General features: G+C 36.4%; 1 protein-coding gene across 6 annotated transcripts in view; it reads right to left on the reverse strand.

Moving 5' to 3' along the window:
* Positions 1-283: 283 nt before the first annotated feature.
* Positions 284-24,820, reverse strand: part of LOC139978978 (chromodomain-helicase-DNA-binding protein 1-like) — a 46,763-nt gene continuing 22,226 nt past the window's right edge. Inside the window, exons 25-39 of one of the 6 annotated variants that reach the window (XM_071989609.1) lie at positions 24,140-24,327; positions 23,800-23,841; positions 23,179-23,321; positions 22,475-22,709; positions 21,405-21,555; positions 20,888-21,001; positions 20,158-20,478; positions 19,162-19,272; positions 18,369-18,547; positions 16,606-16,708; positions 15,478-15,617; positions 13,054-13,143; positions 11,876-11,935; positions 5,798-5,941; positions 284-5,341 (exon numbers count right to left, since the gene is read on the reverse strand). In XM_071989609.1, the coding sequence (XP_071845710.1) occupies positions 5,104-5,341; positions 5,798-5,941; positions 11,876-11,935; positions 13,054-13,143; positions 15,478-15,617; positions 16,606-16,708; positions 18,369-18,547; positions 19,162-19,272; positions 20,158-20,478; positions 20,888-21,001; positions 21,405-21,555; positions 22,475-22,709; positions 23,179-23,321; positions 23,800-23,841; positions 24,140-24,327 (2,259 nt within the window). In that variant the 3' untranslated portion in view covers positions 284-5,103. Of the gene's footprint in view, positions 5,342-5,791; positions 5,942-11,875; positions 11,936-13,053; positions 13,144-15,477; positions 15,621-16,605; positions 16,709-18,368; positions 18,548-19,161; positions 19,273-20,157; positions 20,479-20,887; positions 21,002-21,404; positions 21,556-22,474; positions 22,710-23,178; positions 23,322-23,799; positions 23,842-24,139; positions 24,328-24,820 lie in introns of all 6 variants that reach the window. The other 5 variants (XM_071989608.1, XM_071989611.1, XM_071989613.1 and 2 more) reach the window with 5 other exon arrangements.

A 24,820-nucleotide genomic window follows, 5' to 3' on the forward strand; every position in this document is an offset into this window, starting at 1 on the left:
GAAGATATGAGGGGGGGGGGGTTAAGGAGGGGGTGGGGGTTAAGGGTGGGTGAAAACTGGAAGGAAGGAGCCTCACAGGTTTGGTCTGATCATTGTTTTTGTGAAACATGAAAAACCATGGATGGAACATTTTTTCCCCCACATTACCATATTTGCAAAAGGAGGGGGTGGGGGTTGCTAAAGTTGTGTAATGGGGGTCAGAGGTCACTCCATATTTACTGTGAAATAAAAATAAACATGTCCGTAAACAGAATGACCAAAAAAATCTGTGACAATTTCTGCATAAAATTCTTTCTTTACAATTTTCTTTTTGTCTATCTTCAATGACAATCATCAACAGAATGTAACTTTTGCTACAAAACATTTTAATATACAAGAGAATCAGTCAAAACACCCTGATTAAGGTGATACAATGGCTTTATCTTATTCACATCCTCATAAAACTCAGACCAAGATTACATTGGTGTTAAGATACAGCAGCAATAATACACTGGCCATTAATAAATAATCAAACATATTATAAACGCCAGAGGTGAGATTCCCTCAGGGCATTTTGATTCAAATTATAAAAAAGATGCTCTGGGGTAAAATTAATGTAACCCAAGCTGCATTGAGCCATGAAATAAGTGTGAGCATTGCACACTGGTATGGATAATTGCAAATACAATGCTGCACTCAGGATGCTGGTAAAGCTAAACCAGGACGGTGGGATACAAACAGGATCACATGACAGTTAAACAGCGAGGGAATGATGATGGGTGTGATACTTCATAGGGACATTATTCTATATATCACATAATATAGAACCAGATTCTAGCACCTGCTCTATTTTCATTCCTATTTCTCAACTTTAAAGCAACTGCTTGAGTTTATTTTAATTGGCCATACTTCTCAAACCTACGCTACTACCACAATGCAGTCACAGTTCTGGACTAGTCAAGTTTCATGTCAAATATTACAAGATGCGTTTTTGCAATTCATTCATATTAATACAAATCATGTATGGGTGGGTGATCATACTATATCCATCTCCTGATCATTTATTATCTTAGAGAAGAACGTTTCTAGGAGGAAGTCAAAGCGAATTGCTGCTGTCAAATTATGAGACAAGTGAGAGATCCATTTACACAGCAATGCCTTTTACGGAATTGCAGCCAAGACAGAGCCCGGTCATGAAACCATTCATACTATCAGCCTCAGTACCCTTACATTAGGACTGTGATATGCTATCCTTATTATGGTTTGTCTAGTGTTGCATCAGATATAACACATGACCATAGGCCAAAAGCAGAGACTCTTACATTTGTATTACTAACAAGGACAAGCCTTAAGGAGTAGCCAAAAGGATGGCAGTACCCAGTTTTAAAAGTTTCACTCCATTAAAAACTGACATTTTAAACAATGTCATTGGAAAGTGAAAATAATTATAACACCAAAAAAGAAAAGAAAAAAGGACAGGCTACTAATCTTTGGCAGGTAACTGTTAAATACATGTCCACTACAGTACTGACTACAAGGGACTAGATAGCTGTGTGAGATAACTGAGCGTGATGTATTGAGATCTCAGAGAAGATGACCTACATGTTACTAAATAGGAACATCCTAGTAGTCAATAAATTAACATCATATGCAGAACTTACGTGAGATGCGCTACTAATAATAGTTATATATCATATAGCTTTTAATCAAATTGATTTTCATGATTATTAAAACCATTAGCTCAAGTTAAATATATTCTTATGCAAATTTAACATTACCGACAGTTCAGTACTTGACGGTTTGGTACTATGGTAGGTTACATTACAGCCTATAACCTGCTCAGCTCCCATGGTTCATATTGACTTCAGTGCAAGGTACTGAAACTAAACTTGGCAGTAAGTCTAGGACTTGTTGAAGATTGAGGTTGTGTCACAATCTTCAATTGAGGTTTGTACTGTAGAACAGAGCTGTGGTTATAACACTTACTTGATGTAGTCTCTGGTAGTCAATGATACTGTTGTTACACAACCCGTGTTGTACCAGGAACTTGCACACAGAGTTCCAGGGCTTCTTATTCAGCTTGGTCACTGGAGCACGCAGTCACTTAAGATTGAGTGAGAGTGCTATGCTGCTAGAGTTAGGGTTAGTGAAAGTCATGTCAATGTCAATGTCACTACAGGACTAAAACCATGAAAAACATAACACTCTCTGGAAATGTCTGCATTTTCTTTATGTATGCCAGTTTTTAATGGTTTGTTTGTACTATAGCATATAGCTGATATTTTGAGGTGCCACTGAAAACAAGAATTTCAGCTTCATCTTTATTAGAATAGACAACATACATGGTGCACTGCCTCCACCCCCCCCCCCTCACCCTCACCTTTCAGAAAAATGATAAGAATAGTTCAAACTTATAGTCTGTTTGTGTATGCTGAATGAAACCAAAGCAACCGTGTACATCTCAACATCCAAATTTTGCAGTAATACTTGATGTAACTGAAACATTTCCATGTAGTGGAAGCACCTACACACAGCAGACAGATGTATAAGGCACATTAATTTAGACCTCTTGCTTTCATGTCTCCTGTAGATATAACTATGGTGCCTTGCTCTACCTCCGTAGACACACACACTAATAGGGTCATTTGTCAAATGGCTTCCTACAGTACTTAGGGTAAAGTGTGCAGTATTTAACTAATACAGGGTCAACTTACTAGAAATGTGCAGGCTAATGGTTATCGTACACTACTATGTGTAGACAATTCATAAACAAACCAAGACAGCAGCTGAGGTGTGCTGTTACTATATAGGCTTAATAAGGAGAGTGTATTGCATGTGAAGAGATGAACATGTATCCACTTATGCAAATATATTAAGGGTCAGCCACGCAATTACTATTAACATTGATGATTTTGTTCATTGCAACCTAATGGTAAACCCTAGTGACAGTGATATATTAGCACAGATGATGTGCATTGGTACTTTTCAAGTAACGTCTCCAAAGATACAGCCTGGGCACAAAAGCCAAACATCTTAACTGATCCCCTCTCTGCAACAGTCTCTTTACATTGAGACGGAAACAGTCTGATCTTGACGATGTTACATCAAATGAGTCCCTCAGATGTGCATTGGTACAATTCTACCAGAAACTGACCTCTTACATGATGTGCAATGCACTCTTCACTCAACAGAATTAATATACACCTCACATAATTTGTCAAATCTATAAACATATAATCCTGATAGTTACATATAACCAACTTTGACCCAATTTCATAGGTAGAGTTTTTAATTCTACTTTCTTACTCATTGGTGTATTCAGAAGGTGGCCATGAGATACAGAATCTGCATAAATAGCAAGTTGTGAGACTTTTGAACTATTTTATTCTGATGTGACTTAGCTCATCTGTTTACTGAATGATCACTGTTCAACCTCCTAGTGTATGTCAAACCTCCAGTGTGCAACAGGTTACTAGCTTAGGTAATAGCTCACTCATAATCTACATGTTATTTCAAATGACAATGGACACAAAGAGTAATAATTGATTTCTAATGAGTCCTTAAGTAGCATATATCTTGTGGTGAGTATTATGCAGGCTAAGCAAACTAAAAAGCTTCTTTGATTTGAAGTAGCAGAATAATTTCATGCTCAAACAATGATTGATGTTGCTTAATTACTGAAATTAATATGACAATATAAACAAACCTACACTAACAAACTGTAACCTCATACTGCCCCTAAAAAAATGTTATCTCATACTGCCCCTCCAGCCACCCTATAAATTATCGGGAAGCACACTCATATTTCAGGTCTGTAAACTTGACTAGCTGCACTCTCTGACTATACATCATAACATCACCGTGAGTTGATCTAGAGCGGCTATTTTCAGCCCCTTTACTTGACCTTTCTAAAGCCATTTAGCTTTCTAGTAGAACCAGTCAATCACCTGGTGAGTCTGTCCACAAGTTCATCAGGTGTGTTAGCAGCTGTGAAAGCTTTCACATGATCGTTTAAACATTATAATGTCACTGGTAAATCAAGTGAGGTTCCTACTCAGTATCTTCTGAACACCTGTTTTGGTGCAGACTATAAACTGATAAAGGACAGGTATTAAACTACAGCTATCAGTGGTTGGTTCCTGTGCAGCAACAGTATTGTATGAGGCTGACAGATACACAGCTACCTTCATGAATTTATCATGACATAGTTGTTGGAATTGTTTCCAGGAATGCTTTTTCAATCATGTTGTATTTTTTTCTGCACTATGATAATGATTTAATTCTGGCCTCCTTTAGAGATCAAGTATATTACAAAGGAAACTAGTGACAGAGTACCCACTGCAGGACTGACGTGCAATAGCAAGAAACACTGGAGAGAAGAACAGCAAGGTATCCTTTTATGAATTGAGCTATGGACATGTTGAAATTTCATTCAAAATTAGTCAAGTGTTGTATTGGTACCATCATCTCCCAGTCAATCCATAATCAAGCTTTGTGTTGTCCTGTAGTTACTCACAGCCTGTTTTCATCAGGTTTGGTTACCAGATACCATTTCTCAAAGATGTGAGAGCCAATATCAGACATGTTAATCAGTTATAAAACTTTATGCCTGATACAAGTAATCAATATCAAAAGGTCACCTTTAAGACTACGACGACGACCTGTTAATGACATTAAAAGCAACAGGAATACTTTCAGAGAATACCAGCAAAATATACATAAGCTGAAACAAGCGCAAACAACAAGGAGATAGTGTAGCTACACTTGAAAGGGATCCCCCTGTAGAAACTGAGTCACCACAGCGGATACTACAATATTAAGTAATAACTTTACATATTTACATCGAATGAAAACATGTCACAAATACGGCTTAATCTCCCCTGTAACACCACCCAGGGTTCAGAGAGGCAAATGTCCTTTTGAGGAGATTCCAAATAATCACTAAAGTATTTGTATTGTAGAACCCATACGAGGACGATGTATACTCCTCCTAACGTTTCAGCACCATCTATTGGCCAATAGCTATCAATTTCAGACCAATCAGGTGACTGAGCTGACAACGCTGCTACTACTGCTATAGCATTCTACTTCCCCAATCTTCTCCCTCTCTTGAGATGAGGCCTGTCACCTGACACGATTATTTCCTGGCCAATGGTCGGACTTGGATCCTCGTTTCCGTTCCTCAGCCTTATCAGAATTCTCGGCCCACTCACGTTGTACTGACCGCCTCTTGGTGGGAGAGTGATGCGGCCTGTCATGTCTTTCCTCAGAATGATGCCTAGACTCTTCTCTGTGACCATACGAGTGTCGTTCATGGTTGGAATTCTTGCTATGATGCTCCCTCTTGTGGTCTCCAGCAAATCTGAAATGTTTAACAAGAGAAATAATGAGGTAATATAAGTCACTAGGAATTGTCTGCTGAAAGAAATAGATGGCAAAGGTTATTCAAAGAGTTTTCAATAACCTGACGATACACAACGGTTTGAATTAATCTGCATTTATTATCAGGAGTGACTAAACTGGAAGAAACCATTGTGCTAAGTAATGACTAAGACAGACTTTCTGTTGTCCCAACTGGGTGTCTACAACTAGATTAGAATCACAACTTTGTTTTAATTCTTAAAATGTTGTGTTTACAAGCCTGAGCACAGCATACATACACACAGGCCAGCTTGAAAGCAATCAACTTTTACAGTCGCAATGAAGTATGCTTTCTTCCAATATAACACATATCCACTTTTAAATTAGCAGGTAATTTCCTGTCTTCAATAGAACAAGCCAATGGCCAGTTGAGATGGAATGATAAACGTACCCTCACCTTGAGTGGGTGTCATCTCTGTGTCTGCTGTCACCCCCACCTCCTCCTCCTCCTCCGTGGTAGTTACCTCCTCCTCCTCCTCCACTGGTGCCATACCTGTGGTTGTCATAATGAGACCTCTGGTAGTCTCCACTGCCACTATACCTGCAATAACAGAGAGAGAGAGAACAACACTACCCTGTTAGAACATTTAGCAAAAAGTGTTTTGTTCTCTTGAGCAAGGTCGTAATGATCAGTAGAACCACCAAAAACCGGAACCAGTCTACACCCAGAGTTGTCAAACTAGCCAAATACCTGAAACTACAGTTACATGCACAATAATGAGTGTAGCAATGTTAAATCAGGGAATAAAACACAAGCAACACCAATTGATGCAATAGATGAGTAAGAAACATGAAATGAAAGACTAGAAATAGTCAAATGAAAACTGCAAAGAATGAAAAAGGAGTTAAGATTACCATGATTCAAAATAAATAAGGAAACACAAAACCAAGAAGAAATGAAAATGTCTAAAAATCCAATAAAAAATTCAAAAGAGGAACCTTCACAAAAACTTACCAAATTATATTATACTGTTAGAATATAATATCAATTTGGAAACACAAAACCAAGAAGAAATGTAAAATGTATCAATGCATAAAAATCCAATAAACAAGTCAAAGAGGAACCTTAACAAAAACTTACCAAATTATATTATACTGTTAGAATGTGCTATATGACATTACCTACATAATGTTACATGACTTAGCACAATGTAACAATGAGTCATTGCAATCCATAAAAACAATGACAGACCAAAAAATATCTAGCCAAATTGACATCTAAACTCAACACCATTAGTACACACAACTAAAGACACTGAAAACTAATGTTACACACTGAACTATTTAACAGTGGCTTGCATTACATTATGGAATTAGTCAAGTTGAAATGCTTTGAAGTATTTCTGGTCATCCAAAGTGTACAACTATCTGGTAATATGCATTATCAATTATCAACACTATTAATTGAGCCTCCTCCTCCATACATGCAATGAATGTTGTCATTGTACACAAACTCAATTTGCAGTGGGTCACAGGACTCTCCCAGATGATTGAAAATTTATCTACTTTTCAGGGCTTGCAGGCAGAGATCATAAAATTTATTTTGTTTTGGCCATCAAGTGCACAGTTGAAGCTCGCTTACATAAATTCTTAGTATGGATTTAGAGGCTGGGGGGTCGTGGCCCAGTCCACATGGAATATCCTGGGTCATGGGCTAAAAGTTTGCAGACTGCTGGTCTAGGTGCATTGAAAGGCTTGGACCAGTTGTTCATACATTTTGTGTAACAAGACTTCTCATCATTTTTAAGATCTGTTGTGCTACATGTATGTGATATATAATATTTTGTGAATGACTATACATAAATGGAGATGTCAAAGAGATCCATGCGATTTCATATACAAGTCATGCTTGAGTATTTATTTCCTTGAGGGCTGTGTCCACTATAATCCATCACTCCCAAATCCATTCAGTTTAAGTATTGTAATTTAATACAATAGTGTTTCAAGGTCTTCCGAGCATATATACACACCACACCACACAATAGTGATCCATGCGATTTCATATGCAAGTCATGCTTTAGTGTTAATTTCCTCGATGGGTTGGGACCACTACAATCCATCACTCCCAAATCCATTCATTTTTAAGTATTGTAATTTAATACAATAGTGTTTAAATCAAAGGTCTTCCGAGAATATATACACCACACCAAACATGAGGGTATGCTTAAGTATTATTGCAATCCTACACAAGCCTACAAGACATGTCAGTCAGCAAATAGAGACTTTAGCTATCAGAAAGGATATCATGCCATAGTAAATAAAAGATCTTGAAATATAAAATGGAAAGAAAATCATGCTGGTGATACTAATAAAATAAAAAATCAAGACACACTAGCATACTTTTACACACTGTGACTAACCATGCTAATCTGCAATTCATACAGAGAGGGTATAACAACTCTTATGATTACTTTTAAACACTTTATAGTTACTATTCTTACCATATAGTTAATATGAGATTGTATTTAGTTTGTATTAATGCACTTGTAGTTACTACTTACTATTATGGGATGGTTCTAACATGTATAAACTGTAATTGTTATTTCTACATATTATAGTTGCTATTACTTCACTGAAGTTGCTAGTCTTTATTTTGGTTGATATAACTTATATTAGTAGATGCTATTTCTGCATCAGTTGCTTACTGTAGGCACTATATAACTACACATTTTGCAGATGCTATTTAATGTTACAGTACACCTGGTACCATTAGTTGCTATCACTTTGTATGTCAGATGATATGCTATATTACAATTGTTTCTTTTACATTGTAAAGTGCTATAACTACATATCACAGATGCTGTAAATACATATTACAGATGCTGTCACTGCATACCCTACAGACGCTATAACTACATATTACAGATGCTATATCCATTAATAGACGCTATACATATTACAGATGCTATATCCATTTATAGACGCTATAGGGCAGGTCCAAGCTATTTGCACTGTGACGTACGGGACATTTCAGAGACTTAAATGTGTCTAAAAGTTATAAAAAATCTATTTTCCAGAAACTTTTTCAGGTTTTCATATTTGTTATTGCTGCTAATTTATTACAAACTCATGAAGATTTCCTACACTTGCTTTAATTAGGTCCCATCTTAATTAATGTACAGTGTGACGTACGGGACCAGAGAATTTTGTGTTTTTTTTGCTAAAGAGCAATGCTGAAATCCCTCTGAAATTAGGAGGGCAGTGATCAAGCTGTTATAACTAGTGAATAGCCTAACCTTCCAAGGGCTAAGCTGTAACATATTAGAAAAAAATATGAAGCCATTCCAGTTCAGTGATTACACAAATGAAAATTGTCCTGTGACGTACGGGACATGTGACGTACGGGACAATTTGTCCAAATAAAAATTGACTATGAAAACTCATATTTTTATTCCTGAATATACCATAACAAGCTGATTTCTACATGAAAACATTAATTTGGATATGCCAGAACAATGTCATTGGTAATTTAATGCCATATTTCCTTCTTTCGGGGATCGAAAAGAGCAGTGACTGTACTTGTGAGATCATTCCACTACATAAAACATGGAATGCGTAAAGTATAAATCTAATCTACACATTCATCAAATACTCATAACATCAATTTTAGCTTTGTTAGACCACAAATGATCCAAGATGCAAGTTTTGGTGCAAAACTGTCTCGGTATATACTGTACAACACTGTATCATACTCCCCACTATTGACCCTCAAGTTGAAATATGATCCATCCCATTCAAAACATACCAAAATGTCCACAGTAACGTCCACATAATGTCCATCTATGAAACTAGTACAACAAAGAAAACTCTATAGACCTTAGAATACTGGTTACCAGACCAAATACTCATAACATCAATTCTTGCTTTGTTAGACCACAAATGATTCAAGATGCAAAGTTTTGGTGCAAAACTGTTTCGGTATATATACTGTACAACACTGTATCATACTCCCCACTATTGACCCTGAAGTTGAAATATGATCTATCATATTCATTACATACCAAAATGTCCACAGTAACATCCACATAATGTCCATCTATGAAACTAGTACAACAAAGAAAACTCTATAGACCTAATACTGGTTACCAGACCAAATATATACTCATCATAACATCAATTCTAGCTTTGTTAGACCACAAATTATTCAAGATGCAAGTTTTGGTGCAAAACTGTTTCCAGTATATAATGAACAACACTGTATCATACTCCCCACTATTGACCCTGAAGTTGAAATATGATCCATATCCTATTCATTACATACCAAAATGTCCGAGGTAACGTCCACGTAATGTCCATCTATGAAACTAGTACAACAAAGAAAACTCTATAGAACTAATACTGGTTACCAGACCAAATACTCATAACATCAATTCTAGCTTTGTTAGACCACAAATGATTCAAGATGCAAGTTTTGGTGCAAAACTGTTTTGGTATTTACTGTACAACACTGTATCATACTCCCCACTATTGACAATCAAGTTGAAATATGATCCATCCCATTCAAAACATATCAAAATGTCCACAGTAACGTCCACATAATGTCCATCACTAGTACAACAAAGAAAACTCTATAGACCTAATACTGGTTACCAGACCAAATAGTCATAACATCAATTCTAGCTTTGTTAGACCACAAATGATTCAAGATGCAAAGTTTTGGTGCAAAACTGTTTTGGTATATTGTATACTGTACAACACTGTATCATACTCCCCACTATTGACCCTCAAGTTGAAATATGATCCATCCCATTCAAAACATATCAAAATGTCCACAGTAACGTCAATGTAATGTCCATCTATGAAACTAGTACAACAAAGAAAACTCTATAGACCTAATACTGATTATTGAACAAACTCATGAGTGATTGTCCTCTGCAAAAATTGGGCGAGCAAAACTCTACACTTGTAACTAAAAATCTCAATGTCTACTATCTAAGTTCAGGACACAAGAACATTGTTGCACAGTCATGATAGTCACACTTCACAATAGGCCTACGAAATGTTGAAATGCAAACTCAACATTCCTGAAGTCGTCCTCATTCAACGTCAATGTTGAATAGCATTGTAGATGATTCTGTATCCCACACACACACACAATTGACTTCCCGATAGTATATTGAACAACACCTGGGCTGTTGGTGGTCATCAGTCAATGGTTTATTTGAAGCCATGTTGTGCTCTTCAGGCATGCAGGGATTATAAGTTGCAACTACCATCTTTCAACAAAATAAATTGGTAAGCATTGGAAGTTTTCCAGTAGAGGTCCCCATTGGAGCCCATGCATGTTTATTATGTATAAATACAGGGTTTCCCCCACACTATGTCCCGTACGTCACATTTTGTCCCGTACGTCACATTTTTAATTTTGATAATTAGATTTGCTGTGAATATTTTTTCAATTTTTTTGGGATGGATTTTGTTGAACAATGTTCTTAATTAGAACTTTACAGAATATCACCAAAAAAAAATTGTTCGTCCATATCAAAACTTGAAAAAAAGTGCTGAAAATTGTGACGTACGGGACATCAGTATTTGGACAGTAGCTAATTAGCATATTTAATTGATGAACCCCCAAACATAATATGTCAAAATTATTGGAAGGAAGGGTGTATCATGTCCCACATAACTTATATTCAATAAGTTCATATTGCTGGCAGCGAAATAGGATTCCAAATGTCCCGTACGTCACACTGCAACTTGAATTTATGCAAATTAGCTGACTGTAATTGTTCGAATAGGCAAAAAAAAATTTAAAAATTATGAAAATCTGAAACTTCAATATTTCAGCTTTAACATGACACCACATTTAGGGTGCTTCAGTAAAGTTTGAAATTTGGCTTCTAGGGATACAATAGCTTGGACCTGCCCTATACATATTACAGATGCTATATCCATTTATAGACGCTATACATATTACAGATGCTGTAACTGCATATTACAGATGTTATAACTACATACTACTGATGCTACATTAACTGTATTAGTGTGCCATTTTGTTTTGTAATAGCTATATAAGCTACACATGGTAGATGTTATTACTTTATTACAATAACTATTATAACACTTTAATTGATAAATGGCAGATGTTACATTAAAGTTGCTATTATTTACATTATAGTGGATGTAACTATATTTTACGGATACAATTAGTGCAATTACCTCGTTAACTTTATACTTGCTTGAACTATGTATTACAGATGCTAATACTGCATAACGTTGCTAATATTGAATCCTCAAAAATGCATATTTTTTGATTGTACCCATTACGATACCTTTACAATTTTGCACTGCTGAACTTTTCTCATAATTCTTTGTCTATGAAGAGAGATCTACTGTTGACCTTTATAACAGTAATGGCACTCTATCCCATGGTCCCAAATCAGTCTTGTAGGATGAGTATGAGATCACAAGACAACAACAAAAAGTTGGTAAAAGATGATGTGGTGAAGAGTCAAAGACGGTTAAATTATCTCACATTTTCACAGGTTGTCTACCAGGGTGCTGTAAGTTCATTCCAGAACAGTGTATCCCCATCCTTCACGGTTAGAGACCGCGAACAGAGAAAAATAAAACATATCAGGAGCAAAAAGAAAGCTCCACTTTCCAAACAAATGACTGTGGAAAAGCTACTTCGTGTTTATGTTTATCTCAAAATTGAGATGTAACAATTTTAGAACTCCTTCCCCAATAATCTAGAGGAATGTTTCAAATCAGCAGAAAACTAAAAAGGACAGAGAAGATGCAAGGCTGCCAAGCTCTGATACCAAACAAATACACAACAAGCCACTAGCCGTATAGTAATAATAACATTCACAATCGAATACCAATGTCTAGCAAAGAAGAATAAATAGAACAATGTTCTTCTCAAGGTGAAACACTTGACAGTTCCTGTCCATCTTGAGGTGACATTTTTACCTAATTGTATAGAATCTGAATGGAAGCTAACTCATTAATTTAACATTCAACTACACCTGAGGTGACAATTTTTACCCAATTGTATAGAATCTGAACGGAAGACTACTCAGAAACAATAGCATCATTTTGCCTCACTTTGTACATCATTAGAACAATAGCCATAACTAGTAGTTACTTGAGTAACCTCTCTCTCTTGATGCAAATATGGTAATGAAAGCAAACAGTAAGTTATAAATAGAAAACAACTCTTGTTTAAGATAGGTCCACACACCGCAAGTTATTTGTAATATGCAAACATTGAATCGATACTGTTACTGTGCTCTTCTAGCATGTCCACCTCCATAGAGATTTGTGCATGCAAAACCCATCTTAACACAAACCAATTCACAACTTAGGCATGTTTTACTAACATGCACTTCTATTTTTCAATTAGAATTTAGAGACTAAAATCAAGTCTCATTACATAATTTCCACACTTTCTTTCATGATATGCTGCTCCCCCATTACAGTAGGCTGGTAAGGTCTTGTGACAAAGTATGTGACTATTGTCTTAGTAACATGTAGACTTCAAACAATAAGTATTTCAAATTTCAATGAGGCTCTTTTTGCCACCTAATGGATATGTTTGTATTAACAACCAGGGCTCCTGCACATCATGACAGAGGAATAGCTAGGACAAAAAAAAAAACATTTATCGATTCAATGTCTCTGTTAATGAGACACAAAAGGTGTGCTAACCTGTCCCTCAGTTGGCCATCACTTGGGCGCCTCTCATGGGCCCTGTCTTGGTTGAATGAGCCCCCTGGCCCGAGGGAGGCAAACCTCAGACTGTGGAGGCAAAGTGTCATAAATAGCTTTACAAACACAATGGAACAAGCAGACATCTAACAATATTCAAGCACACTAAACATGTTTCACTGACGACAAGGGTATTAGTTCTAAGTTAGCCCTTCATATTCATTGAACAGTTCATCCTGATGTATCTGACCATTAGTTCTAGATTAGCCCTACATACTTATTGAACAGTTCATCCTGATGTATCTGACCATTAGTTCTAGGTAAGCCCTACATACTCATTGAACAGTTCATCCTGATGTATCTGACCATTAGTTCTAGGTTAGCCCTACATACTTATTGAACAGTTCATCCTGGGGTATCTGACCATTAGTTCTAGGTTAGCCCTACATACTTATTGAACAGTTCATCCTTATGTATCTGACCATTAGTTCTAGGTTAGCCCTACATACGTATTGAACAGTTCATCCTTATGTATCTGACCATTAGTTCTAGGTTAGCCCTACATACGCATTGAACAGTTCATCCTGATGTATCTGACCATTAGTTCTAGGTAAGCCCTACATACTTATTGAACAGTTCATCCTGATGTATCTGACCATTAGTTCTAGGTCAGCCCTACATACGTATTGAACAGTTCATCCTGATGTATCTGACCATTAGTTCTAGGTAAGCCCTACATACTTATTGAACAGTTCATCCTGATGTATCTGACCATTAGTTCTAGGTTAGCCCTACATACTTATTGAACAGTTCATCCTGATGTATCTGACCATTAGTTCTAGGTCAGCCCTACATACGTATTGAACAGTTCATCACTGATGTATTGGACCATTAGTTCTAGGTCAGCCCTACATACTTATTGAACAGTTCATCACTGATGTATTGGACCATTAGTTCTAGGTTAGCCCTACATACTTATTGAACAGTTCATCCTGATGTATCTGACCATTAGTTCTAGGTTAGCCCTACATACGTATTGAACAGTTCATCCTGATGTATCTGACCATTAGTTCTAGGTAAGCCCTACATACTTATTGAACAGTTCATCCTGATGTATCTGACCATTAGTTCTAGGTTAGCCCTACATACTTATTGAACAGTTCAGCCTGATGTATCTGACCATTAGTTCTACGTTAGCCCTACATACTTATTGAACAGTTCATCACTGATGTATCTGACCATTTTAGTTCTAGGTAAGCCCTACATACTTATTGAACAATTCAGCCTGATGTATCTGACCATTAGTTCTAGGTTAGCCCTACATACTTATTGAACAGTTCATCCTGATGTATCTGACCATTAGTTCTAGGTTAGCCCTACATACTTATTGAACAGTTCAGCCTGATGTATTGGACCATTAGTTCTAGGTTAGCCCTACATACTTATTGAACAGTTCATCCTGATGTATCTGACCATTAGTTCTAGGTTAGCCCTACATACTTATTGAACAGTTCATCCTGATGTATCTGACCATTAGTTCTAGGTAAGCCCTACATACTTATTGAACAGTTCATCCTGATGTATCTGACCATTAGTTCTAGGTTAGCCCTACATACTTATTGAACAGTTCATCCTGATGTATCTGACCATTAGTTCTGGGTTAGCCCTACATACTTATTGAACAATTCAGCCTGATGTATTGGACCATTAGTTCTAGGTTAGCCCTACATACTTATTGAACAGTTCATCCTGATGTATCTGACCATTAGTTCTAGGTTAGCCCTACATACTTATTGAACAGTTCAGCCTGATGTATTGGACCATTAGTTCTAGGTTAGCCCTACATACTTATTGAACAGTTCATCCTGATGTATCTGACCATTAGTTCTAGGTTAGCCCTACATACTTATTGAACAGTTCATCCTGATGTATCTGACCATTAGTTCTAGGTAAGCCCTACATACTTATTGAACAGTTCATCCTGATGTATCTGACCATTAGTTCTAGGTTAGCCCTACATACTTATTGAACAGTTCATCCTGATGTATTGGACCATTAGTTCTTCCATCCTGTATTTACTCAGTTCAGAAAACATCCTAATAGACAGCAAACAATGCCGGCTTAGTTTGACCTACACTAACAAATTAGATATGAACAAAGTGCCCAACATACTTAGCATAAAGACTTGACTGTGAATACTTCCTGGAGGTCAGTAGAAGCACTTACCAAATACCCATCAGTTATCAGGCCAGTTGACTCCAAACACATCTAAAACAGATTCTACAACGATAACTAACATTAAAAAACACATTTAACAATCTCACTTCTATATCTACAAGGAACATAAGCAACATTTATTAAAGCTAAAGGAGAGAGAGAAGAATGGGGATATCATGCAGGGATGGTTGAGATGGGTGAGCTTACCTATCCCAATCTGCTGATCCCCTCTTGTTACCAGGCGGGGAGTGAGCTGTTTGATGGTGTCCATCCCTGTATCTGGACTGGCTCAGGGACCCATCTGATCTCTTCTTGGTAGGAGTGGTGGGGTTGGAATCTCCTTTGGCCTGCTGATAAGAGGATTGGCATGATTAATATCTAGCAAAACCATAGACAATGAATGGTTGATGGATCCTACATCAGAAAACAAAAGTTGACAAAACTGTGGTTGAAAGATGCATTTCAATTTGCTATGGAGGTAGGTGGTTTACCATGAGTTATAGACTTACATTCTTTCATAGAGAAATCAATATGGTAGCTAGTTTCATTCACTTTATTGAGTGACTTAGGTAAACCATTGAAGGGTACAGTACACAGGGATGTGAGGTTTTGTTGACAGTTGTGATCCGATTGTTGCATAAAACTAAGAGTGAATCATAAAACCACTGCTTCACTGCTGATGCGGCTGGACCTGACATTATTGCCATAAACAAGAACATCAGCTATGTTGTAGCACAATGGACATTTGTAAAGTGAATTGGACCATCTATCATGGGTCACACATTGTTAAAGCAACTATTTCATGGTATCTGTGTGTTTCCTAGTAACAGATATTGACACTAATTGAGATACTGCTACTCCACACTGCCCTCTGAAATCATGGACACTTAGTATCTTACATCCCCTTTTCTTTGGAAGAGAGACATTACAAAAGATTTTGGGTTTAGCTCTGTTTTGAAATGATTCACGTTACTCCAAATATGTGACATGGTCAAGATGACCACACAATTGGGCTGCAAGGAACAGCCTTGATTAACTAACTTACTATTAGTCAGATAAACACACTAATAGATGGATATTGCATAAACTCCATTGGCATCAATGTATTGAGTCCATTTGTACTTTATAGGAACCTGTCAAAGTACTATCAGACTGGGAGGGAATACAAGTGCCCCTTCACACAACCAGCAGTTTTAAGAGGCACAAAGTCTAACTGACAAGTAAGCCATAAGAACCCTTGTATTCAATGTTCTTTTTTGCTGAGGATATTTCAAACAGAACAATTATTCTTTGCAAATAGTGATTCTCTCTATTCCTCCAGGATGTTTGACTTACCTCTTCTGCTTCCTCATTCCTCTTCTTCTTTGCATGTCGATACAGTTTATGAAGCTTCTTTGCATCAAATTCTGTGAACTTTGACACAAATGTCCAGAGATACCTGCAAATATTCAAGTTAACCAAATTGAAATAAACCTTTCACCTCAATTTATAGTTAAGTTTATACTTGTTGTGACATACCCTTCCATTAACAATGTTTCTCCAAACCTTCAGAAGTGACACTACCATAGTATGTTTCTTCCCAAAATGATCTCTACTATCAAGAAAGTATGTGTTACCAAATACCCTTCCCATTAAATGTTATTTTTCAAATCTTCCATTCAGATACTAATATAGAAATTTTTATAAGATCAAGACAGCATTTGTTCACCACGTAACCTTCCCATTAAATGTTATTTTACAAATCATCCATTCAGATACTAATATAGAAATTATTTCTAAGATCAAGACAGCATTTGTTCACCATGTAACCCTCCCATTAAATGTTATTTTACAAATCTTCCATTCAGATACTAATATAGAATTATTTCTAAGATCAAGACAGCATTTGTTCACCATGTAACCCTCCCATTAAATGTTATTTTACAAATCTTCCATTCAGATACTAATATAGAATTATTTCTAAGATCAAGACAGCATTTGTTCACCACGTAACCCTCCCATTAAATGTTATTTTACAAATCTTCCATTCAGATACTAATATAGAAACTATTTCTAAGATCAAGACAGCATTTGTTCACCATGTAACCCTCCCATTAAATGTTATTTTACAAATCTTCCATTCAGATACTAATATAGAATTATTTCTAAGATCAAGACAGTATTTGTTCACCATGGAACCCTCCCATTAAATGTTATTTTACAAATCTTCCATTCAGATACTAATATAGAAATTATTTCTAAGATCAAGACAGCATTTGTTCACCATGTAACCCTCCCATTAAATGTTATTTTACAAATCTTCCATTCAGATACTAATATAGAATTATTTCTAAGATCAAGACAGTATTTGTTCACCATGGAACCCTCCCATTAAATGTCATTTTACAAATCTTCCATTCAGATACTAATATAGAATTATTTCTAAGATCAAGACAGCATTTGTTCACCACGTAACCCTCCCATTAAATGTTATTTTACAAATCTTCCATTCAGATACTAATATAGAATTATTTCTAAGATCAAGACAGTATTTGTTCACCATGGAACCCTCCCATTAAATGTTATTTTACAAATCTTCCATTCAGATACTAATATAGAATTATTTCTAAGATCAAGACAGCATTTGTTCACCACGTAACCCTCCCATTAAATGTTATTTTACAAATCTTCCATTCAGATACTAATATAGAAACTATTTCTAAGATCAAGACAGCATTTGTTCACCATGTAACCCTCCCATTAAATGTTATTTTACAAATCTTCCATTCAGATACTAATATAGAATTATTTCTAAGATCAAGACAGCATTTGTTCACCATGTAACCCTCCCATTAAATGTTATTTTACAAATCTTCCATTCAGATACTAATATAGAATTATTTCTAAGATCAAGACAGCATTTGTTCACCATGTAACCCTCCCATTAAATGTTATTTTACAAATCTTCCATTCAGATACTAATATAGAATTATTTCTAAGATCAAGACAGCATTTGTTCACCATGTAACCCTCCCATTAAATGTTATTTTACAAATCTTCCATTCAGATACTAATATAGAATTATTTCTAAGATCAAGACAGTATTTGTTTGCACATACCCTTTCCATTTGTGTACTTTTTCTGCATCCTTGAGTTCTGATATACAATCATCTATATGTTCTCCTATCCTCAACAGACACTGCCGGGTATGATTCAGCTGTTCTTTCTCTGATACATCTACTGGTGGGTTATCCAACTGCTTCAGGAAGCGTTTCACAGGCCTCATTCGTTCTTTACACTATCAAAATACAAACATAGAAACAAAATAGAGATGAAGTTTTTAAAAGTAAACTATAATAATTCTATGATGAAAGTTATAATAACAGAGGTTGGGTTGTGGGATCAGTTATAACTAAGAATGCTCCCTCATACTTCTCAATGTGCCCACTCAGGTTAATTCCTAAGTGTTCCATTAAGTATTACTTACAGCACTGAATGTTGCCTCATCAAGGTCTCCAGTGGGGTCTATAATGACAGGTTAATTCCTAAGTGTTCCATTAAGTATTACTTACAGCACTGAATGATGCCTCATCAAGGTCTCCAGTGGGGTCTATAATGACAGGTTAATTCCTAAGTGTTCCATTAAGTATTACTTACAGCACTGAATGTTGCCTCATCAAGGTCTCCAGTGGGGTCTATAATGACAGGTTAATTCCTAAGTGTTCCATTAAGTATTACTTACAGCACTGAATGTTGCCTCATCAAGGTCTCCAGTGGGGTCTATAATGACAGGTTAATTCCTAAGTGTTCCATTAAGTATTACTTACAGCACTGAATGTTGCCTCATCAAGGTCTCCAGTGGGGTCTATAATGACAGGTTAATTCCTAAGTGTTCCATTAAGTATTACTTACAGCACTGAATGTTGCCTCATCAAGGTCTCCAGTGGGGTCTATAATGACTGGTTTTCTTTCAGCTGTTATGTGCATTGGTGGCAAGTTCTTGGTATTCTTCTTGGCTCGACTCTGTAAAGATTATACAAGTAAAAGTTGTTACCAAAGACATTCATTAAATCATGGATGAGGATATTAACCAAGTCTCTGAGCTAGCCTCTATTATGATAATTCCTACATAATCTCCAGTGAATAGATACGAGCACCTAGTAAGGAGACTTAAATTTATCAAGTCAAGTACTACAAAATATAACATCTTAAATTTACTCTACTCAGATCAACTGATTTTTCAAACATACAGAATAGAATCAGGATGACCGATACCAATATGTTAGTATAAACGTTAGAGAAAACACCTTTATTTGCACGTTTTAAGAATTGCTCAATGTCAGCTTATTCAGGTAATAAAGCAAGAGTAGTAAATTGTTGACAAGGCCTTGTCAGGATCCTCTGGTAGCAATATCAGGTACAGCAGTAGGGCTTGGACAACAAAAATACTGTAATAATAAAACACATGTAAGACAAGATACTAGTGATGATGATGGTGATGATGATGATGATGATGATGATGATGATGATGATGATGATGATGATGATGATGATGATGATGATGATGATGATGATGATGATGATGATGATGATGATGATGATGATGATGATGATGATGATGGTGATCATGATGAAGATGATAATGATGATGATGATAATGGTGATGATGATAATAATCATGTTGATGATAATGGTGATGATGACAATAATGATGATTATGATGGTGATGATGATAATAATGATGATGATGGTAATGGTGATGATGATGATGGTGATGATTATAATAATGGTGATGATGATGATGGTGATGATTATAATAATAATGGTGATGATAATTATAATAATGGTGATGATAATTATAATAACATTGGTGATGATGGTGATGATGATGATGATGATAAGACTCACCCTTTTCTTTGGTTCTTCAATTTCTCCTTCTTCTATCTCTTCATCTCCTCTGGGCTGCTCTTCCTCTGCTTCATCCTCCAGCTCCTCTTCTTTTACCTGGACCTCCTTCTTTTTCCTCTTCCTTCCCCGTACTGGTTTTACCTGTCCATCCTCTTTACCTTTCCTCTTTGGTCCTCCTTTATCTGGTTCCTTCTTTGGTCTTGATCCTCTCTCTGCATTGTTGTCTTGTTTATTCTTCCGCCTCCTGCCTGGTTTTCCTTCTGTTTCAGTGTCTCCCTTCTTCCCTGCTGCATTCCTTTTCTTCATGGATTTTGCTGCAGCCTACACAGATAACAATTTGACAAATGTAATAATAATGCCACATCCTGTAAATAAATCACTTAAATTGGTGATTCAACTCAAATTAAGGTTAAATTTAATATATATATATATATCAGATACTTCATATTTACATTTACAAACTACAACATTGATATCTAACAATCAGAAACAGTCAGGTTTAGGAAAATCTACCAAATGAGTAGTAGCTTGTAATCCCTGATTTGAATACGTAAACTCCACAAACTGCCATAAACATAACCAACTATTTGTTTCCATGTCACATCAATAAGCAATATCATAATTCCACTGATTCTGGATAAGTTATACCAGTTACATGTTTACATCATGTTCATCTTTCTTCTGTAAATGTTATAAAGCCTTCAACAATAGTCCTAGCATCACACCCTACCTCCATGATAGCTTTCTGGGTATTAGCTTCCTTGTTGAGAAGCTTGATGAGGTAATCACATCTTGTCTGAAGCTGCTTGGCTTGAGGTTTCTTATCTGGGTCAGGCAGTAAAATCTAAAATGAAAATAACAACATGTAGAAGTGATCGTAGGTAGTAGATATAAATCATGTTGCTAGTAGCTCTTAAAAAGGGAACAAAAATCCATGAGTATTGTCCTGAATTGAGCAGATGACTATAATGTGCATGCTCACAATACAATGTTCATAGTTCAGTTTGCATCAGGTAAAGGCTGTTTGGGATCCCTTTCAGGAAATGGGAACTACTTTACAAACATTAAGAGAAGGTTACATAAATGGACAGCCAAAGATGCAGTCACACACTACCATTTTCTCCAACACTTAATAAATAAACACTTTAAAAAAGTTTTTTTTCCCTATTATGCCACATTTATTGGATGTGAGACTTTTAAAGGTTGTAATGATCAGTGCAGATTTTTTTTTTTGTCTTTGTTTTTACCTTCTCATGGAGATTTAACTCTGGGTCCATCTTGAGGGCTTCCCAGTTGCCAACTCCATACTCGTAGATACCTTTAAGCAAATTGGAATCCTCGTCAAGGCCCCATTCAACACTCCAGTTTAATGATTTGGCTCTGGAGACTAACTTGTAGCTAGAAGATAATAAAAAAAAACAAGAATGCGATGTCAGCAAATTGATTGCAAAATAGACAACAACAAAGAAAGAAATGGACAACAACAAGGAAAGAAATGGACAACAAAGCAAGAATTTGAACCAGTGCCATTTAAATTAAATTTGTTGCAGCTGATCAACAAATAAGTTGATAATTCCGTAAAGAATAAATATTAAAACAATTAATTAAATTCACTTACTCCAAAAGGCATAAATGTGTGTCATATCTGTACACTGATCACATGTTCTCTTATGCTCCTTAGGTAAAGGACTCTACTGGGAGTTCTCCTCAATTTCTTACATTCCCACCAATTAATCGGGGACACCTAATATTCATATGTCAGCTGATGTTTCATGAGCAAGTAATATTATAGATCCCTAATACCATTGCTTTTAGGTGGTGGCATCAAATGTTTCAGGTAAGTCACAATCCTGTAGTATTTTCTTACTACACCTGACTTTACGTCCAGTAACTTTAAAATGCATAAAACTAATTTGGAGTTGATGAAAGAGAAGTTTGTTGAGAGAGCCAGTAGAGTACATATTTGGGATTTGACTTGTTCTTCTCCCTTCTAACACTCTTCAAAATGCTTTTCTTTATTCATTATTAACTGCTTATTATAAATGTTACATTCAATAACCTTCTGTTCATAAGGCCTACAGGTTATCCAACAGAATTCTGTTTTATCAGTCCTAAGGCTGCACAGTCTCATTACTATAACTGGTTTCAGACTTAAAATCGACTGGGTTTTACTTCACACAAAACCATGCGGCCATAATCCGCCAGTAGTAGAGATCACAGACTAATGATGAGGACTTAGCTTTCACCATCGCTATTACTGTTCCAATATTTAGTTCATGCAAAGATCTACAGGGTACCTCACAAATAATCATCTTACTTTCTTCTCTCCTCTTTATCCAACGGGATGATGAGAGCCAGAGGTGCATATTCCTCTTCATGTTTCATTACGGAGGGAGCGTTGATGGTGACACTGGACAGTTTCAATGTTGGACCTCTCTTCTTACCTACATGAGAAACCAAAGCACTTTTGAGAGACTTATGTTCCTGTCTTGTGGTTGCCTCAAGAGACAGCTTGGCTATATGCAGAGCAGATGAAAGTTTTGTGAAATTGACTGTAAAAAACCAAAGTTTATCTTTTTACCATCTCTGTTCAATGTGTTCCAATTCTTTCAAGATTACTGTTACTGCAGAAAACACACATAGTAAAGCTCACAGTTATTGTACAATGGTTTCATTTCAGTAGAGAGGTGTAAATCTGTTTTACAGGATGATTGCGGGAACATCACCTTTCACTTAAATGAGTAATATAAACTTCATGACAAATGATTGCTGTTACTGTGAGAGGCTACTCTAACAGAAGACTGTTTTTTTTTATTATCCTTATCTGTTCATAATGACATGCCAGCCTCAGTGAAGAGTTGCATTGCACCTCCTTCATTATCTCAACCTCCTAAACTTAAAGGGGTGGTATAGCTTGTGTGGCTGATATGCCACAGAAACTGAAGGCCATATGGAAGTATTTGCAATGCCTATTAATTGATGGATACATTGTTTTTCTGTAATAATAATAAAATTGCTTACCATCAAAGTTAGGGTCTTCTTTTTGCTTGGCTTCATACTCTTCTATTGCCCTCACACATCCCTCATGGAGCATATTACCTAGCCTCTCAAGGTCACCTTGGGATTTCTCCTGTAAACCAGCATCGCCAGCAATTGCCTCTAACCTGTAATTAAATCAACATTCCCATCATCAACAGATGCAAGTCATGAAGAAAGATACAATTTATTATCTAGCCCAGCAGTCTTCTCCAAATTGGTGTACACTTACAAAGGGATAGGAAGCACCTTGGTAATATATAACGTAGAGGCCCTGCTAGCTACAAGTGAACCACAACTTAATACAGCCCAAGTCAGGAAGAAAAGCCAGATGGATGGATTTTATAGATAGTGCTCCTTTACCTTCATTGTCAAATTATTTTTTGCAGTTCCATCTGGTTTATGTTTGGATTGCACTTCTTGTCTAGTGAGTAGGAAATTTGATGACATTTTCTGTATACTGCATGTGCAAGATTGAACGCTAACTCTAAACGAGACAGCTATGATACATCATTCTGTGTGAATATTGATATTAGTAAACTTGAAATAGGATTCTCTTGCTGTAACGTAGGCTAATTTAATCTAGCAGGCAGAACAGTATCGTACCTTGTGAGAGGAGCACCAAACTTCTTATAACTTTTCACAAATCTGTTGAAAGAGGAGAAAGACATGACTATAGAGAGAGCAGCGAGTCATACATACTTAACTGATAGATGTGAGAGCTTCAAAACAAACACTACCTAGCCTAGGAAATTAACACACTGTGTAGATATAATGTGACTAGATTATCATATTATCATATGAACCACGAGAGATGACATTAGCTGGGAAGGTTAACCACCAGTTGATTAGAACATTCTGGAGGCAAGAAGACATATCTCACTGAACTATGAAATATTTGACTAGTTACTTGAGTGGCTAGCCATTTTTGCTAAACATCAGTTACCTTCTAATTTCTGCGTCTGTGAATCCTTCTATGGTATTTCTGGGAACAGTCCTTGGCCTGCCTCTAGGTCGTTTCACTTTCTTCTCAGAGTCGCTTTGTTCAGATTCACTGACAGTGACGCTGGATCCCCGCCTCTTTCTCTTCCTGCTGACTACTGAAGTCTCGGAATCACTACCATGGTAGGTCATCTAAATAAACAAGGCAACAAATATTAACAACACTTCCCTGGTAGGTCATCTAAATAACAAGGCAACAAATATTACAACTTACTAGATCACCCAGCTGCAAAATGGGTAAAGACAACAAGTCAGTCTGTAGACAAGCACTGCTGCAATTTGTGAATGAGCTACAATAAAATACAAACATTAACAGCTAAGAACAGATAATCTGTTAGATATCAGACGCAGCTATAACACCCGCTTAGTATGTTTACCAAGGCTGGTCTTTTAGCCACGGTGAAACATATCTACAACTCTTTAGCTTTCATAGCTGTGCAGGATAAATGAATAATCTCATAAGTTTCATGTAATATAAGATACCTGTGTTAAGTATTAAGTGAAGTATTCAGTATCTTACACCCAGACTACACACAGGTGTGTAAAACACGAATCAGTATTACTCCCAGTAAATGCCGTTGTCAAATAACACAACATTCTTTATCTCACCACTGCAGTAATGTTG

The sequence above is a fragment of the Apostichopus japonicus genome, chromosome 13 (assembly GCF_037975245.1).
Source record: "Apostichopus japonicus isolate 1M-3 chromosome 13, ASM3797524v1, whole genome shotgun sequence".
Lineage (NCBI taxonomy): Eukaryota > Metazoa > Echinodermata > Holothuroidea > Aspidochirotida > Stichopodidae > Apostichopus > Apostichopus japonicus.